Source organism: Amblyomma maculatum, chromosome 4, assembly GCF_055883805.1.
Source record: "Amblyomma maculatum isolate TAMU_Amacu chromosome 4, ASM5588380v1, whole genome shotgun sequence".
Lineage (NCBI taxonomy): Eukaryota > Metazoa > Arthropoda > Arachnida > Ixodida > Ixodidae > Amblyomma > Amblyomma maculatum.
Window position 1 is genome coordinate 140,378,814 of NC_139347.1, and position 19,732 is coordinate 140,398,545.

Sequence of the window (19,732 nt, forward strand, 5' to 3'; positions counted from 1 at the left end):
CATTTAGTGCATTCTTATGGTGCAGTTTTTTCCTGAAAGGGCTTAAACGAATCTGACAGCACGGATTTATTGAACCTGCACTGTCTGGGCAGCTGGCCTTGTCAGAACTTCACATTGAATGGAAGTTGTGGTTACAATGAAACGATCACTTCCACAAGCAGCCTTGCAAAAAATTTCTTCATGCGAACCGACCTGCGAGCACTTGGCTACATGCAAATAAATCTGGAACTTTTTCTGTTTCTTTTCATTTCATACACTACACATTAACTTGCCTGGGCCCGTATTTCGAGTTTGCGTCGTTATTGAAGTGTCGCTATTTCATGTGACCTCGAGCCATCTGATTGGTCGAAACGCCGGAAACGGGTGTGGCCACTACGGAACCAGAAGAGGCGGCAATGTCATGTTCCGGCGTTTCCACCAATCTGACTGCTCGAGGTCATGTGAAATAGCGACACCGATAACTACGCAAACTCAGAATATGGGCCCTGGTGGCCCCTCCGTTTTCTCAGAGATAAAATGCCCGGTGCTGCATGCACTCGGGGAACTGAGCAGTTATTTTGCCATTAGTGCAATAGCAGGCTTTTGAAGCTATGTATTCTTTGTTAAAATCTAGAGAAAAGCCACAAATGCAAAATGGCTGAACGTTTTTATTAGTTACGAAAGAGCCCTGTGATATGTCCGTTCTATAAGCAAGGCAAAAGAGAAAAGCCTCTCTAAATAAGTAGATGAGCACGCCGCATTGTTTATATTTGGTGAAGGTGCCTTTTATCAGATAAGAGTGAAGCATAGCCACATCGACTCAAGGATCCTGGAGGTAGTAAAAAAGTCAAGTTTCACTAGCGTCGCTTGAGAACTACGCCTGGTGGTAGAAAAAATATAGAAGTGGTCTTTTTTTAACAGAGAGTGGCTGATGTGACATCAATCAATTCGCATATTTCAAAATGATTGTAACAGTTTTTTGCTTTAAAATACAAGAGTATCTTTACGAGCTTTGCTCAAATGTTTCTAAATTACTTGTGGCAAGAAATTGTTTTACAACACATTATTTGTTATTCAAACTTATGCGCTGAAAAGGTAATTTACATGATTTTCACATCGTGTATTCCATAAAATTTTTAAAATAATGTGTTTTCTAGAAAAAAACCTAGTGGAAGCTCCTTCCCGGCGCAATTACAGAGAATGGGTGTGTCTCCAATCAAACGTGAACTACAAAAACGGTGGTTAGCCGACTGCACTGTGGACGACTGAGGCTTTAGAAGCTCGTTTTCTTGCCGCCATGCAGTTGACAAGCAGAGAGTTAACCAATGTCTGGCTCACAGTGGCTTCAGTATTTGCAGTCTCTCTTTCTCTTTTATATATATATATATATATATATATATATTTTAGTGTCAAGTATCATTAAAATACACAATACTGTAAACATGTATTTTTGATATCGTATCTAATACTAATACGATACTGCCAATGACTGTTGCCTATCTTCATTGCAGGGGAGGCATGGTGCAAACGGCAGAGCAGTATGAATTTGTCCACAGGACGCTTTGCCTCTTTGAGCGTGAACTGCCACCTAAGGGCGCTCGCTGAGCAGTCCTCAAGACAGGATGCCAGTCCTGGCGGGACTGCCACTCACCCCACCAGCACGCATTGCTTGAGAGGCGCACTGGGCGATGCTGGCCGGACGTAGGCCTCATTCGGCAGCCGATGCATTGTCCATCCAGCAACATGGTGTCAATGTCTCCTTCAGGTGTTGTGCAGAGGAGATGCGCTGCTGGAATGGTGCCACAGTGCCCTCAAGTTGAAGTGTGGTATGAATGAACCTTGCTGCATGAACTTGGACCTTCTCTTGCTCTATGCTTGGAGCGCACTGCAACTGCTCAGCGTCATTTTTGAGCATGCGCCTTTTAACCATTTCAGCCACATCCACTGTTGCGCTTTTGTTTTTTGTTGTCTGTACGGCATGTTTTTTATGGTGTTCATACAGTTGCTGGGGCAAGGGGTTGTTGGGCTGTTAGTGATCGTGGGGTTTGACAACCTGGAAGGTTTTGATTCATCATTGTGAGCTGTATCATCCTCACCCCATCACCAGCCTGACCACACCCACTGTGGGACAAAGGCTTCTTCCATATTCCTCCAATTAATGCGGTCCTGTGTTAGATGCATCTCCTCAGCCCTCACAAACTTCCTAATGTCATCGGCCCACCTCTCCCACCCCCTCCTAGGTCTACCGCCCCTTGGAGACTAGTTTCTTGCCCTTAAGGTCCGCTGTCCAGGGCTTTTTTATTCGATCAGATATCAGAGATACTCTTTACAAAATACTACAACAGTGCGCACAGCGGAAAACATCAAAAGCACAAATCAAAGCTTTCTCATGCTCCCGTTCGGAAAGCCAGCTTCCTCATTTTCTGCGCTGGCCAGACAAGCCATGGGGATGATGTGCAACCGGAGACGGCATCGATTGGTCCTTCTATCTTACTGAGAGGAAAAGAGTGGGCATAGGCCACTAATTGTGTCAGCCACTTGCTACGCGCTTTTCCATTATGCCTTTCATTTTCACACAATCATACAACCGCACAAAATGAATGCTTTTAGTTTCTTTTCCTAGTCTGTGCACGCTTCAGAGTGTTCCGAGACATTACGTTCACCATTCAGATTGTTCTGTGACCGTGAACACAGAAAAGGCAGATGCACACACACGCACAGGCACAGACGTGCACCTGCCTGCTTTTTTAAGGAATACCGGAGAAACCACGATAGGAGGGGAAAGGGCAAGCTCCCTTCTTGGCTTTTGACTAAAGGTCACCTGGAGGTCCCCCTATACATTGAAGACTTGGCCCATCGTGCACGAGATAGGAAAACAGAAGAAAAAAAAATTCCTCAAAACGTGGGGCCACGACGTACACAAGTGAAATACTCCACCAGACACCACGCTTCCTGCCAAACGCTGAGGAGGAAGAGGAATTTACTTTGCAGAGGTTAAACAGCCAGGCAGGGGAGTAAAAAAAAAAACCACTGAGAGGGAACAGAAGGAGGGAAACCTGGCAAAACTGGTTGATTTCATTGGCTGTAACTGCGCTATTAATTAGTAATCTTTTGAAAAAATGTTTGCAGCCTTGCAATCTGGCAGTGAAGGTTCACAGACTTCTCCGAGGAAGAAAATATGTTGGGCCAGAGGGTGGACAGTGGTCCTTTTAACGGCATTTGCTTATCTTGCCTTCTCATTACATTTCCTGCCCGTGCCCAGCAAAACTGACAACAGACAGAAGAAAGAGAAGACACTATGAACACTGACTCTCCTCATGCAACGTGTTGTTAAATTATATTTCTCCTTGGTATCAACTAGAAGGTCAGAAGCTCAAGTTAGTTCACTGATGCACTATGCATACTCCCTAATCTCTTAGCATTGCACCTGTCATTTCTCATTCCATAGCTCACTACATTGCCCCTGTTTAAGTTGGACTCTTTTTGTTAGCCTCCATGTTTTTGCATGCCAGGTGAGTAACGACAAGATCCAGCTCTTGTATAGTACTTCTGGATATTATCTCAGTATTATAGGAAAGCCTTCACCTATCAGTGTCTGGGATGTGCAATATGTTGAGAGCTGGATACCTTTTTGTTGCTTTTTGACATTCAGTATCCTGGGTTGTTTTCTATTCCTGTCCCCCCTCTCCTTTGAGGAGGAGTCACACTTGTGTGGGTTGGGATGCTCTTAGCATACAGAGATTCCATATTGATCATGCTCCTTCCTGCATCTCTGGCAAGCCTTCTGAGTGCAATGCGACAGATGCTCTCACTTGGAAATGCCACTCTGGTAGGCCACCACATCTGGATTGCCAGGGAACAGAGGAGGGAGTGGATGGGTGAGGGGGAGAGAATATAGCACTGCTCTGCACCCTTTGTGTACCAGTTACATTTCAGTATCTCATCTTCCATTTGAGTGGCAACTGGCTGCCATGTAGAACTAGTGTGCAGATTTACAAAGCAATATATCGTAAAGTTGTAGCCCATAAGCATCATTACATGTGGCTGGCCGTTGACTAAGCCCAGCTTGTTTGGGATCCTGGTATATTCCAAGTACAGCCTGGCATGCTGCATTGAAAGTTGAAGAGTGCACATCGCTTCGTGGACTGTTCAGCTGGCTGCTAGTGTGTAGTGCAAATGTGCTGCAACCTGGGAAGTGCTGGGTCATTCAGGGGCGTCTAAAGGCACCGTTGGGTTTATTTCAGGCATTGAATAGAAACTATTGAAAACTGCGCACTAAAGTGTGAGTGAAATCACTGGAAACCATTGTTCATGCTCCTGTAAAGGGTTTTGGTAGAGGTGAGCATTCTTATTTTTGAACTTTCAGTGAGATCGAGGTCCCCAGATGTAGATCAACTAGTTGGAGTTGTGATGCTTGGGCTCTTGTAGTCAAGGAAGAGGAAGAATCGAAATGCAGGTGAACGATACTGGAGGTCTGACAGAGTATCTCCACCTGCAAACCATGAAAGGGCGGATGCTCTTGCTAGCATAACCTAATTTGGTGTGCAAAGGGCATTTTGGCTTCCTTCGTAAGGCTTATCAAGCACAGTGGCTTCATCATTTCACTCTCTGCAATCTGGTTTTTGACCTTTCTGTGGGTCCCTGCACATTTTTTTTTTCTTCATCTTTTTCTAGTATTACAAGAAAGTGACCATGTGCCGTCTTGCTGATTTTCCGCAAATCTTTTGAAAGGCAATCTTTCTTTCTTACTGTGGTTCGCTTAAGGCACAGTTGATGTGTTGCTGTGCGTGCTGCTTTGCTGCTTCTCTAAGCCATCTTTTAGCTATTGCTGTATTCACACCATTGCCCCTTTTGTGAACCTACTGTCTGCAGCATGTTTTGTTCTTGCACATGAATCATCTTGAGGAAGTATCTCATAACCAGCTAGGGCAGTTTGGGTGGTTCGGGAAGGCTGTTAGGGACAGGATCTGCCTAGGTTTTCTGTGCTCGTTCGTGTGCTTTACTGACAGTATATTTTTGGTCGCAACCCTAATGCCTTATCTCCTGCCAGTGCCATTGTTATGGCAAACGTCTTCATTTTTTTTACAAGTGTTCATTGTGCACGCACACCATTGTTCTGGGCCAGGCAGTTTTAGGCTGTACATCCGTGCAAGCTAATCTGTATTGGTGGTGAAGTGTATTTTGTGTTTTGCTAGCTGCCAGAGAAAATTTTCATCTTGACATGCTTCTTCTTGAGTTGTTCCCTCTCAGCAAAATGTATACTCTCAGGTTTGTGTGTGAATATCGAAGCAAGCAGCTGGTTCGGTGTGGTTTAGGGAAAATAATTCACAATCGATTTTACACCTCATTTTGCGCTTCAGTACTACTGCATTATTTTATGCCTTAGTAAGCATTCTCTTTTTTTCCCATGTTATAGTTTTACCTGAGGGGTGTTTTTTCATTTCCAAGTATTGTCTGGCTGTTTTGCTGCTGTCAATGATGCACCGAAGTAAAGGAAGCTGCAGGGTATGTTTTCATCAGATTTGTAAAGCAAGCAGGGTAAAATATGAACATTGGCAGTGAAGAGTGAAGCCTGATTGTCTGAAGAGTATAAGACTGTTGTGCAGTAATTAGTATATGTAATTAATTTGACGCACATCTGTCTAGCCAATGATGTTTCCTTTTATTGTCGTTCAAGTGTATGCGCAGTATTATCCTGCAGGTCTCTAGTCGGACTTGCTTCCGGTGCGACTTTAAGTCATTTATCGTTGGGAAACTTGCCGTAAAGTAGAAACCTGTCTATGACTGCCTGAAGTTCTTTAGGTACTTTATTTTTATTTTATTTTTCACTTCTACTGTTATACTGCCCGGAATTAGAACTGTGGGCATGAAAGCTTATTGCAGTTTCCATTATACATGCATATATATATATATATAAATATATAAATATATATTCTCTTCTTTTGATTATTGTGCTCTTTAACATGTATAATGTCTCATCCAAAAGCTAGCTGAATGCCTCATGCAGCAGCTGTGATGCATATTGTTCATCAGGAAAACCATGTTTTGAAAGGGGCCTTCTCATTAGGCCTCGCCTTACTATCATTCAAGTCACCTGCATACCTTTTGCCATCTATTGCAACTGCATCCTTTATTTCTTTTGTTTTTTCTGGAGTGTGATATGGGTCGATTTCATAAAAAGCATTTGTTCATCAAGGTCTGGATATGGAATGCATCCCTGAAGCCTTCATGATCGCAACACGAAGTGTGTTACTTTGCACATGCACAATGTTTAGTGATAACCACATTTTAAAAAAGAGAGAGAGAGAGAGGAAGGGGACCTGTAGATTCTTTTTCTGAATGTTTTTATTCAGCGTGAGTGAACCTTGTAAATTGTGAACATTTCTTCAGGGCTTGTTGGTGAAGTTCTCTTGTATCTGTGTTGTGTTCTATATAGAGATTCTATTTCCTCTCGGAGATCTTCACTTCCGGATTACTGCATTGAATGTGTTTGCTTGCTTGGCTGAATGGCATGGATGAACTTGGGAGATAATAATGAGGGGACGTTGACACATGCAATCTTGGGCGCCCAAGTTTTCACCTGCACAAGGCGATTTTAATAGACCAGTCTCTCGCTGGCGTTTTCCATAGCTGCAGCACAAATACGCAGTGGGCCAGAGATAACAGTGTACGAACTGTCATTTTCTTTCTGAACATTGTCGTTGCCACCATACAGTGCAAGAAATGTGCTAGATGCGTGTTGGTGGGTGTCTTTGCAGGTGTATCTGAAGCATTGTTGTTTATACCACTCCTTATGTTATTGCGTTATTGCTCCGTCTTTTGTAACCTATTCCTGCCTTCTCATCTGTCAGCTGTGTTGTTGGAATTGCACTGCCTTTGTGCATTCAAGGAGCAGAGTGGTTTCAGGATGGGAAAAGAAGGATGCGCAGTGTATGTTGTGTGGCTTTTTCTGCCACAAAGGAAGAGAATACAATACTTAAGGAAAGTGGCTGCATCTGTGTGTTAAAAGAAGCGGTGCTTGTGAAGGTTAGGCGATCAGCTGGTCTGCATTCATGGCATTGTACTGTCGCCATATTAAGGAGAGCATTCTTGTTCGTTGATGTTAACTATGCGCTTTACAGTACTTGCCCCCTACTGAAATGAACGCCTGCCGTCGACGTCTGCTTTCTTGTGCTGCAGAGACTGTGACAGCATTTTAGAAGAAGTTGGCTTTGGCTAGCCGATTGTTGACATCACTGTTGAGATGTGTTGTTGCAGGCACGAAGAGACAAATTTCTAAGCCTTTGGGACATTTGTGATGTGATGGATGCATGTGAAACTTGTAGTGATGCACTCATCTTTGAAACCTTACAAGTACAAACCCTGCCCTGTTGACAAAATGGAAAGGTTTAAGGGAGGCTGTTTTACAGACGTGTCACAGTTTCACTGTGTAATGGTGGTTTTAGCCACCGGTTTGTTTTTGCCCATTGAGCAGTGAGGTTGTGCAGGAGGCAGGTCAACGACCTTATGGCATGACATCCCGGCTTTTCCCAACTGCATCACTTTCATTGAGCCTCAGTCATCGGTTCTTCGCACCTCTGGATTAAAGAAAGAAGTAATTAGGCCAGTTCCGAATTGCATGAGGGATGTTATTTGCTAATTTCTATGTTCATCCTGGTGTTCTCAATTCACTGATCAGAGCACCATTTCAGAGGGATTGTTTTTTGTTTTTTTTTCTGTTCAGGGAGGTTATGTGAGAATCAAATTTTATGTTTCTTTTTCCCGAAGTCTAAAACATATGGTGTGCCTTTTTTTAGTTGAATATAATTAGCAAAAAAACAACAAAATACTCATCCAAACTGTCCAACCTGGATTGGTTCGTGTTACGAAGATCACATTATCTCAGTCTGTTAACCATATTTATGATTTAGCCTCTTTTGATGAAAAGGGCATAGGAACTTCAAGCACCACAAGTAACCTGTGAAACACTTCTTCCCATCAAATGCATGTCTAGGATAACGCTTTTCAGTCTCAGTATGGGATAGCTTGTGGTGCATAAATTAAGCTTTTTTTTTTTTTTTTTTTTTCTTCTGTTCACCTTGCCATGTTGTTGAGCGAACACAGCCCTACACACCACAAGGAATTGCAGCATTTTGAGGTCAGATGAAACTGGTGCATCCTGCCTTCTGACACCCGCTGTCAGATTGTGCCATAGCTTATTTTCAGTATGCACTGATGGGAGAGGGCACAAGGTCTTTGCCAACTGGAACAGAAGTGATTGTAAGTGTGGAGTTTGGAGAAGTATGCATCGCATTTCAAGAGAGAGTGGCTGCGTAGAATATCTGAACATGTGCTTAGTCTCATTTGTGGTGCAGCCAAACAAACACATGGCTACGGTGCCTAGTTAGCAGACATGCATTGTTGCTGTAGGTAGCGATTAACTATCTGCAACTTGTACAACTCGTCACATTTTCTGAGGCGGAAGCTTTGCTTAATTCTGCAGGTAACTGCAATCTTGTTGCAGACCTACCTCTTGTGGAAAAATTAACATTAAATGCCAACTGCAACGAAATTCTCCACTTCGTATAGGAGGGTTTTCTAGTAGTGCGGCAAGAGAGAGCGAAATGTAGCATTTGTAACTGAAGCGAGTGTTTCAGGAATAACTCACAAAAGTTGTTTCTTAAACTGAAACTGGAAAATGGGCAGCCATTACTAAGAGCTGGAAATGACGTAGAAATGGGTGCAATAGGGCCCTTGGGTGCTTTAGTTATTGCATACTGGCGGCATGTTGCTCCTTGCAGAAATCTCACCGAATGAGCAGGCGCTTTGTTTTGGTGTTATGGGAGATGTGAACGTCGATCGTATGAATTTATAACACTGCGAATGAAAGCAGACTATCGGTATGGACCACAGTTTGTTTTGCCCTATGTTTTCCATACTTCTAAAATGCATGCTATGCACGCATTTCTTGCATTCCACATGCATTCGTGCGCCTGACTGCCACACACTGCATGGTAATTATGATGAAAATTATAACTTTAACACTGACAAATCTAGCCCTATCAAGCCACATCACGTTTCAGCCTCAGGCTCTTGATTGAACGCAGTCCGCAGACTGTTCACGCAGATTAGGCCCAGGTTGAGGAGGCTTCTCGAGTGCCTGTTACTACGTCATATCCAACTCAACATGCTGCCAGGCACACATGTCGTCTGCTACACAGATTTAAAACTCTTGTAACTGCGGAAATAGTTTCCTACGACATATGAACTTCACCTGGATTAGTTTTAGGGCTCTCTGATAACATTGCAGCCAAAATAAAATTTTGTGTCAGTTGGCATTTTAGGTACCAAGGACGAATTCAGATTGAAGCCACCAACGTGTGAACTAAGCGTGTCATGCCTATGAGGACAGTTCATTGGAAGAGCGGCATTGTGGCTTTCTGCGATTGTGCCATCAAGGTTTGAAGTGCATGAATGCGTGCGTGTTTGTCTGAGTGCACAAATGTGAAGACTTTTATGCTAGTCAGGAGGTTGAGACATCCTTGCTTTTACATGAACCACTGCCCCCCCTTCCCCTCATTGTCTTACGTCGTCCTCGAGGCATTGTTGGCAAAGCACAGCAGTTTTTGCACGGCGAAAGACAGTTGCTCAAGAAAATAAAACATGTTCAAAACAAACCAGATGTTATCTCCTCAGTTACTTGTTGTTGTTTCAGCGTGCTTGCACAAACTTGGTTGATGCACCTGTCAGCAGCTGAAGTTATTTTGCTGTTCCTGCTTCTAAGGGTCAGCATGTGTGTGAACATTCATGCACTACTGAGGCCTGTACAAACGACATTGCTTAATCTTGTCTTACAAAATGCCAGTTCAGAGTTCAACCATGTTTTACGAGCAGTCTATCTCTAGCAAGGTCCTCAGTAAATAGGCAATATTCTGTTCTTGTATCAGCCACTTGTAATTGCCAAAAAACAGCTGTTTTGTGTGCTGTGCAATGTCAGTGCAGGTTAAAGAGGTCCAGGTGGTCCAAGTTACTCCATAGCCCTCCACTATGGCACCTTTTTGTCATTCTTCAGGTTTCCAAGGAGGGGTGTCAGATACTGCACATTTCCTTTCCTGTAAACCAATTTTTTAAATATCTCGGCATTTTACAATTGCTAATGTGACTTATCCTGCCACATTTAATTAACATACACCTTGAATGGCAGTCTCCACAATTTGTCATTCACAAAATTAGTCCTTTATGTTGGTGCATACTGGATGTGAACAAACCTTAGGATATCTTTGATAAGCACAGCACTTCATGAATCGACTGCAGTTGGTTCTACGTAAACTAGATGTCCTTGGCTCAAACATTAACTGTATGCACCTTGTTGCAATAGCATGCTGGTGTGGTATCCTTAAAGGATTAACCAGTTGTACAGCTTCTGCTTTCATGCATTTGGAGAACATTACATGCAAATCAATGATGCAGTAGATGTTGGATGCTGTGCCATTTGACTTGACAGCTCCACCTTACCAGCCACAGGATGTGGTGTTGTATATTGTCACTGTGTTCTATCTCGGATATAACGGCACAGTAAGGCATGCATGCCACAAGTTTTAATTGTGTAATCTACAAGAAGTTCCCGTGGAATTAGAAGCTCATGCTGTGTGCATCCACATAGCTTTCACTGCAGGTGACTGCAGGCAAATAGAAACACAATGCTCTCAGGATTCCTCCACCGGGTTTGTGTGTGTTGCTTTTGTAAGCCTGGAAATATTTTGGATGTGAAAAGTGTAAAGATTTCGGCCTCTACGAGGGTTCCAGTGATTTAAGATCTACGACTGCAGTTCCTTACCTGCTTTCAATTCCCTGTTCCATGGCTATTGTTGCTACTTTGCTGAAAAGGCTTGCAACTGTGTGTCATGCAAATCTTGAGGGTCATGCAAATCTTGAGGCAAGATCACTTAGAACAGAAGTGTGCAAGGAAGAGCTTTAATGTCAAGAAAATGGGCATGGATTACAACCACGCCAGTGTGCACTTTGTGTACAGACTTCTTGGCTTCAGGTCGTGGCTATGGTTATCACAGTGGACTCGTAAAAGGACACCAACAGCAGTTTGCAACAAGGTTTTTCTCTTTTTCAGTGTTCTCAAATGTGGCTTTTGATCACACAGATTTCTTTTAAAAGGCCATCCAACTTGCAAAGAGGGAAACACTGGCCAGTCATGTTTCTAGATGAAAAAAAAAATAAAGATACGTGAAGAAAAAAACCACTTCTAATAGTTCACAGTTCATGGCTCTAAGCCCAGTTCTTGAGCACAACTTTTTCACCTGCAGGAAGCTAGAGAATGTAGCCGCTTCCCCTTTAATGCCTCTCCTCTTGTATGCAACGCTGAATTTTCTTGTGACCTGCATCCTTAAATGCACACATTGTAATTTGGAATACAGTAATTACACTTGAGTAGTAGAGTTGAAAATGCCCACGTAGAGCCTGATGTTTGATGTATGGAACTGCGACGACAGGTGTAAAGACGTTGGCACATGTCAAGGGAACATGCCTGCTCAGCCCTTGAGCTGCATATTATAGGCAGTGATACCTTTTTGTTTATTCTAGCCTCTAATTGTAGCTGGGCAGTGTTTACAGGGATAGCCTGCTGTTTGTCAGAGGTACATATTTTTCTGCAACTTGAAGGTATGAATGTTTCACTCGTCCTTTGGCACCCACCCACTGTAGGGCGACTGATCTTTGGAGAAGCTGGGAGTGCCAAGAAATGAGATAATGTTACACAAAGAAAAAAAAGCAACATGGATTAAGGAAAAAAAGAACTAGTTAATGATGTCCTATAAATGTCTTGAGCAGAACCTGAAGCACAGAACATATGGCAACAGTTTACGGTAACGGGCTGGACTCTTAAGCGCGCATGCAGGACAGGCAAAAATAGAAGTTTACTGACTTGGGTAGCTGACCTGCTGATGTGCTTACAAAAAGAAAGCAAGGACCTTCTTCTGCAGACCAAGCTAGTGGGAAATAATGAACAAAACCAGGCAGGCAAGGCAAATTGTACCTGCTCACAGAAAGTGGCACAATAGTCTGGCATCAACGGTGTGTTTTCTGCAATTTTTTGCAGACATACTCTGTGATGGGAAAGGGGAAGCCCGCTACACGCCAAGCTTGCTAAGCGACACACCAGCTGCACCAGGAGTGTTGCTCTATGATGTTCTTTTGAACTGCGAATACATTTTGCATTGGCCAGACAATTCGTTGTCACAATGACAACTCTCGAACATGTGCACGTGGTAGAGAACTAATCTCGGGGGACATAGAGCAGAGTATTGCAAGAGGTGAGAGTGTTTGCTGCTTTCTCTAGATGCAGTGTTCCGTAAATATGTTCCGTAAATGGAGCACAGGGTTGAAGGCTGTGCTTTATAAAGAAAGCAGCAGAAGTGCATGACAGCCGCAAGCATTCTCAACAGTAAGGAATTAAAATTGTAATCAGTGCTAGCACGTACAGTTTCGCTGTATACTACGTAAGCAGTTGCAGAAAGGGGAACTGTAGCAAAGAAAAACAGCTGCCAGTTAGAGCATTGTGTGTCATGCATGTCCGTAGTCCACTGTCCATTGTTAGTACTAATGAGGCATATTTAAGCTAAAATCAAGCACCCTCGAGACTGGCCATGATTCGACCTTGCAAGTCAAAAGGTAAGCGAGTCAACTTTCAGCGAGGAAGATGCAGCCTCTGGGCAACCATGCTTGCAAAAAGCCCTCTGAAATGCTTCAGATTAACAAACAAGATTTTGATGTAGTGCATGCATTTTTTCATATGTGCTTGTTTTCTATGCAGGACTATGGCCTTGAGTTGAAGAATTTTTCCTTCCACAAAAGTGGACGTTGTAAAAAATCACGTAAAACTTGGGCCTGACCAGAACATATTTAGGAGTGAGTTTTCTAAATGCAGCATGAGCTTTGTAGATCTATTATTATTGTTTTTGCATATTTATATATATTCTATTTTCCTTGCCACTTGCAATTCCTGAACTTCTGCTACTGTTCTCAGGAGAACAGTAGCAGAAGTTTAAAAATTTCAAGTTCCACTCTGAAGCAGTACTCTATGAAAGTGGCATAAATTTACTGTAAAATTCAGCCTACAGAGACTTTAAAGTTACAAAAGTTATTGTGCAACACATTTAGTGGACACCTAGATACTTAGAGCAACAAGCAGATTCCAAATTCACGCTATTACTAATCATAGAACCACAGCCAATATATAAAAATTGGCTTCTCCAAACAGTAATTTTTCTGTAGTCGGATACAACTTAAGCCTCCTGTAACTACCACACACAATTGCTCCATAAGACAAAGTAATCTGCTGTTAAGGATTTTCTGATTATTTAAATAAAAAGCTAACCACAAGACCAAATTAAAAGCTAAAAAATTTTGATGCCTCTGGCTTGTTCTGTATGTAAAATATAAGTAGTTATAGAGATTTAAAAGCTCATTCATCTTGTCAACAAGTGTTAATGCTATTGTCTGCTCTTGGCAACCACCATCACTGGCTTCGTTACATTCCCACAGTGTGCGGCAGTTATATTCATCTTTTTTTTTTTTTTTTTTCTCTTGGCTCATAGTACATGGGGCATCTTGAATGTAGAGTGCTCAAATTCTGAGATGTGTAACACAAAAATTTCTGCATAATTGATTTGTTCAGCTTGAGGTGCGCAGCATATGTGAGGTTCTTGCAACTTAACCAAAAACTGAAGGTTGCACTGTTACATTGACTACACAGCATTATGTGTTCCCTACAAGTACAAACACTGGATAATGTTACCTTTACATAAACGCTAGGCTAGGCACATGAGAGGCCAGCCGATGAAGGGCAGAAAAAGTTGAGCTTCCCAGGCAGCGCTACAAAATGGAAAGATGTGCTGCCTGGGTGTACAGCTAATATAACTATTTGTTTTTTTACTTCATGGGCACATACATGTTCACCTAAGGCTCTAAGGTAGTACATTAAATATCAGTGCCCCATTTGAAAGTCAACATGATAGACCTCTGGATGCACCGTGAATCTGGCATATTTACACATCCTACAGCACCAAACAGTGCAGCACACCTGTAGATGACAACTGGCTAGATTTGCAAAATTCCAGGAGTCGAAATAACAGTTGGCCTTGCGGCTATTGGAGGTCAGCCAGTCTAGGTTCATAGTCACACAGCAATATCAGGAAGGCCACACACAGTATTTAGTTGCTGATGCCAATATACTTGGATCGCAATTGATGGACTTCGGTGCTAGTGCATTTGCGTGTCAAAGTAATGATTTTACGCAGCTCCAACTCAAATATATATAGTGTGCTCCTATATTTAGCGTGCAGATATGACAGTTCATTCATTAACAGCAGACTCTTTCCAGTGCATCTGAAATGAGCAACCCAGCTACTTGCATCACTGGCCAGGATCGATCATACACTAGTGTGCCATAACACTGTACGTGCAACCATAGCGAAATCTAAACTGCTACACAAAGAGATAAACCTCTATAGGCACACAGCATGCTAGCTTTTAAAGACTGACTCTCCCACATTATGCACTCAGCAGTGTGCTGTAAAAGCAAGTTAAATGCTCACACTATAGCTGCCTTTGTGATGTGAAAGGAAGGATGTGATCCTCTACTTAGTGTTCGCTCCACTCTCGCATCATGTACTGTCCTGTCTGCAGTTCAGCCTTAATCCTGACCTGTCAATCATGGCCCTATACATGACACTGATGAGTGTTAAACCACCAACAGCCCGCCAAGCATCTCATTTTGGTACTGCCCAATATATTTTCCTGTTGCCTGTTTATTTGGCCACGCACACCTGCTCAAGTCTGACACAAAAATGTAAACACAACAACAGCCTTCTGTGCTCTTTTCCACGCAATGCACAATCACTCGCATTCGCAACCTCTGAAAGTATGGACACAGTCTATAACACAGTCAGGCGATGCACAGCATCGCTCCTTAGCACACATCGAATGGAATGAAGAAAAAGCACTGCGATTTGTGTCACTGCTTCCTTATCTCATGCACAACCATTCAATGTGAAAACGCACCAAGCATTCTGCCACTTAGCACCTCCTAAAGCAACTGGAGAGAAATCTCAGCTACTTAATACAAATGCACACTGCAAAAAGCAACTTGAGGAAGAATGCATAGGCAAGTAACAGAATCAAGAGCTAGTAAACAGGTTTTACTCCTCCTTTTTCTAGCAAAGCAAAGCATGCTGCTGCTTCTATATTCATCGTCTCCATTCATTCCTAAGCCACTTTACAAGAAGTGCAGTGTAATTTGCATCAATGAAAGACAACATACCCCCTTACCCTGCTGCTTGCTTCACTGTGTGTTTTTTTTTTTTCGTGTTTTTTTATCTTTTATGTAAAACTTCTCTGCTAATGGTGTTTTGAAATGAATTTATCCATCTCTCTACATTCAAATGGGCCATTAAATTTCATTCTTCGGCAGTACACAGACTTGCGTTAGGCTCCAGTGCTCAAGTCTGCCATTGTAATCCTGCCAACTAGCTAAAGCAGCACCATATGTAGGCACTCTCTTTCCACAAACATGAAGCCTGAACGAGTGGCAATGCAACTAAAGTTGGATGCGCTTTCACAAAAATTCTCCTTTCTTCGTGCTGCGTTTTTTACTCTGAAAGTATGCATTCATCGTACAAAGACCAACTAGCCCATCTTTCCACATTGACAATCTCAGTAGTATCTCTTTTAAGTCAAAGTGAACGCTCACTTCCCACTCAAATTACAACAGCTTACAGGTGGCACTATCAGTATCAAGAGTGGATTAAATAAAAGAAGGCTAATGTGTCAAAACATTGTGTTTTAGTTTATTGATTCTCAATCGCAGATTCATCTAGAGGTCTGAAAAAATATTATAACCACTGCAGCACGCACAAATTTGAATCACTGGCCACTATGACATCACAACTATGACATCGCTTTTCCTGTAGGCCCCATGCCTTAATCAGTTTCTGCCACTTAACCCTTCACATAGAGGTGAAATGTTTAAATTTCTTGTGTGCTAGTCCTACCTACCCCAACGTCTTCATAGGCATTACACAAACCTGGACACTTCAGCTTAGACAGAACTTTGTGAGCTGTGTTACCTAATAATAATAAATAATAAATCTTTCTACAGATGCACACTGGTATTACTGTGATTAACTGCACCTCCATACTAAATATGGTTAAATGTTTTGTGCCCAATAGGAGAAACACTAATCATTAATTTGTTCCCTCGGCTGAAATAGACTGGTGGTCTTATTCCGAAAGGTTGGTGTAGCTGAATGGCAGTAGCTAGGTTCAACTTCAAACACTGTTTGCTAGAAGGTCTAACTTAAATCAACTGCAGTCGACTACTTTCTATTAGTCCTGGTGCATATGTAGAAAACATGCCTGCACTCAGGCCAACACTGCAGTACGGGACACATTTTGCTGTGCTGTTTGCTTGACTTGTCATCACATTTATTTTCCATCACTCACTAGACAGTACTACACACAAGGCGTGCTGCTGCAAACAATCTTGTCTTTCTCACAGTAATTCCATTCAAACTATAAAACAACGCTTTGTAACAGCCACCAAAATGAGTGCATCTCTGCAGCTGCAGTGAACCTCTCATCCATGAACATTTATTTAACCGGTATGCACAGCCTTCTGACAACTGCACTGCTGCACCTCAAAACTAGTGCGCGTGCACCATGTCATGCTAGGACAAAGTCCAGAGTATTGCATTGACGTGCCTTTTTTATCTTGACTGCTTCTAAATGTATTCATGGCCATGTCATTCGGCACAAAAAACAAAACCATAATATACATCTTTCTACAAAATGTGGATATATCACAGCCTCTGAGGCTTTCGAGCGACACTGTTTCACACGCCATTATAAAAAACAACTACATGACTGAAGAAATAAGTGCAAAATACTGTAAGGTTGCACCAACATATAAACTTATCAAGTACTGCACTTGCGCACGCACATCTAAAAACAGGACGTGTAGAGACAAAAACGGGATCCACTTGTCATTTAACAAATGAATGATGTGCTCAGCAAGTGCTCTATATGCTGGTAAACAGCGACATCCTGACCAGACAATACACAACACATACTAAATGAGCAACTCCCAAAAAGACGGGGAGATTTCAGAGCAGATTCAGTTCATAATTCTGCTTTCTACCTATCCGTCATAAGGGCTCTGAACTATGTGCAATACACAAACAGGATGTCAACAAATAGTACTTCCCTCTTTTGCGCTTCAGTATTTAGCTAAGCACAAAATGCTTGTAGCACACTGCCATTCTGAGCTTAGCAGCAAAGCCCACTGAATTCAGATTCAACGAAGACTGAAGCACAGAAAGGCTGGAGTGTAGCAGTGCCTGCTGTGTTGCATGTTGATCTGAGCAATGCAATACGACCTGACCTTTTTGGCTAACTTGTGTGAACAGGTCAGTGCATGTCGCGAAACTTTCTTGACATAAAGCATAACTGATGAATTTTTCAAATGTAATACTACAAGAAATAAAGCTGCAATATTATAATTTAAAATACTAGAAAAAATATTCGGGTTAACCATATGAGAGCAAAAGACATGTCTTAGAGCACTGTGCCTAAAGTGCATTCAATGCAGCCCCACTGATGCTGCTGTTTGTAGCATGCTTTGTCAGTCATAACAGAACCTAGCAGTAGAAATTAAAAAAAAAAAAAGCATAATTCATTCGGCAGCTTTTTCACAGGCTCATTCTGTGAAATTCCTGTGCTTGTCGCACTGTGCTTTAGCCATCAGCGAATGCGAGCAGCTGCTTGAAATATAAATATTTGTGGACATCCTGTTTTTTGCACACAAGGAACTGAAATAAAACACTGGTGGCACAAAGTGTGCACAGAGAATAAAAGTTTGCACTTGGCAACATGTTCAAAATAAAAACACGCAAGAAACCAGCACGCATGGCCCATTCAATTCACTTGGTCTTTGCAATCGAAGCTTCTGCATACCTATACACATACTGCACGACAAAAAAACCTTCATGAAGAACTCTGCAAGTCCCCTGAAAGCAGAGAGAGAGCCAGCCCTCTCATTCTAATGACGCGACAATACTGTGCAAGGAACACTGGCAGGTTCACTGTGACACGCCAGCGCCAAACACCTCCTCCACTATGCTCTTGACTTTTCAGGCATATGACAAAGGTTTGCTATGAGAAGAAATGGTTCACAACAAACACAAAGAGTAACACACTGTTTCAAGTTGCGATGCCAGTCATTTGGCCAAAGTGAATCTAACAGATCAAGAAGGTGGTAACCACACGAAAATTCTGCGTGTGCCTGAGTAAGGACGATGCCTTTGTGGCATGAGCAAGATTGATTGACCTGGCACACTCTTGCATCTGACACTTTCTGCAGCTCAAAATCCACCTTGATTCGTGACATTGAGCAGAAGACATCTCCTTGGCTTATGGCCACGCTGGAAGGTTTGTTCACCGAAGTGGAAGGAGTTCCCATTGCGCAGTTCCCTGTCACGTATGGCTGTCATTATGGACGCGCGTGAGATTAGCACACAGGGAAAGTGACAGCTCTCTGACACAGAGAATAGTATGGCCTGCTTTGCTGCTGCTGCCTGCTTAAAATACACACAGCAGGTGTGCAGCGTACAGCAAGGCTTGTAGAATTTAATATACAGCACACTTCATCACCGGTAATCAGCGCTGAATCAGCCGAAAAATAGGCTGACCTTTCTTTTTTTAAACCAGCAGCGAGTCTGCATGGGTCCTGTTCACTGGCTGCATCCTGTCAGCAAACTGCAATGTAACACTGAAAGCATCTAGTAGATTCAACCGTCACCAGCATTGGTGGCTGAGTCAGCCATATTTGATGCTGGGCAGACAGTGACAGTCCATCTGCCAAAAGGTATACACTGATAATTTTGTTCATTGAGAAGGAACTGTGCCCCCCAGACATGGTGAAGTACAGCAGCCACTAGTAAACTACTCTATTCTAGCCTTGTCTTGGATGTGCCCGGCAAATGTGCGGCAGACGACGGTGGTGGTGTGAGGGCCGAAGAGCAGGGGCCACCATTACGGCAGGGCACCTGCTGCTCGTTTGCGGCACTGATGGCTGCTATGGTGCGGCAGTCTACGACAGACAACGCTATCCCAAGCTGTGCTGCGTAATAGGAGATCATGATCACGTGCTGGATGTATGTGGGTGGTGCACTCAGGTAGAAGAGGTTGAACGCTATGAGCATGTCGGAGGCGGCGAAGAGGATGCCACCAAAGCAGGAGCACAACTTGGTCCAGGTCCAGAGTTCATCGAAGAACCGCACTCGTGATACACCCCGCCACACCATGACCATGAGCACGAAGCCATATAGTGGCACGGCAAAAAGATATATGCCTGCGATGAAAGAGGAACACATTCAATTACTCAGCTGCTAGACCACTGGAAGAAAATGGCTGGCCATACACTACAGATTGATGATGGCAATTAACTGTAACACTCACATTAACTTGTTTACTATGAACAATATGTGCTACATTGGATATGCAGTGCTACCTTTTGAAGCGATATGCTGCTAATGCAGAATTATGGTCATATAATTACTTTACTCAATCCAAATTAATGCAAGGAACCAATATCCTATCATACCAAAGAAAGCTGAAGGATTTGGCCAATACAAGCAATACAAGATTACTTATACAGTATCATACCAAAGAAAGCTGAAGGATTTGGCCAATACAAGCAATACAAGAT

At 42.7% G+C, this 19,732-nt stretch overlaps 2 protein-coding genes across 3 annotated transcripts in view; one reads left to right on the top strand and one right to left on the bottom strand.

The window, feature by feature from the left end:
* Nucleotides 1-9,635, top strand: part of LOC146193183 (tyrosine-protein phosphatase non-receptor type 7-like) — a 50,652-nt gene extending 41,017 nt beyond the window's left edge. The window contains exon 12 of the mRNA XM_084602602.1: nt 1,491-9,635. Coding sequence (XP_084458728.1) covers nt 1,491-1,584 — 94 coding nt within the window. The 3' untranslated portion in view covers nt 1,585-9,635. The remainder of the gene's footprint in view (nt 1-1,490) is intronic.
* A 1,281-nt stretch (nt 9,636-10,916) lies between these two features.
* Nucleotides 10,917-19,732, bottom strand: part of LOC146193184 (lysoplasmalogenase TMEM86A) — a 67,657-nt gene continuing 58,841 nt past the window's right edge. For both annotated transcript variants that reach the window (XM_084602603.1, XM_084602604.1), the window contains exon 3: nt 10,917-19,375. In XM_084602603.1, coding sequence (XP_084458729.1) covers nt 18,972-19,375 — 404 coding nt within the window. In that variant the 3' untranslated portion in view covers nt 10,917-18,971. The remainder of the gene's footprint in view (nt 19,376-19,732) is intronic.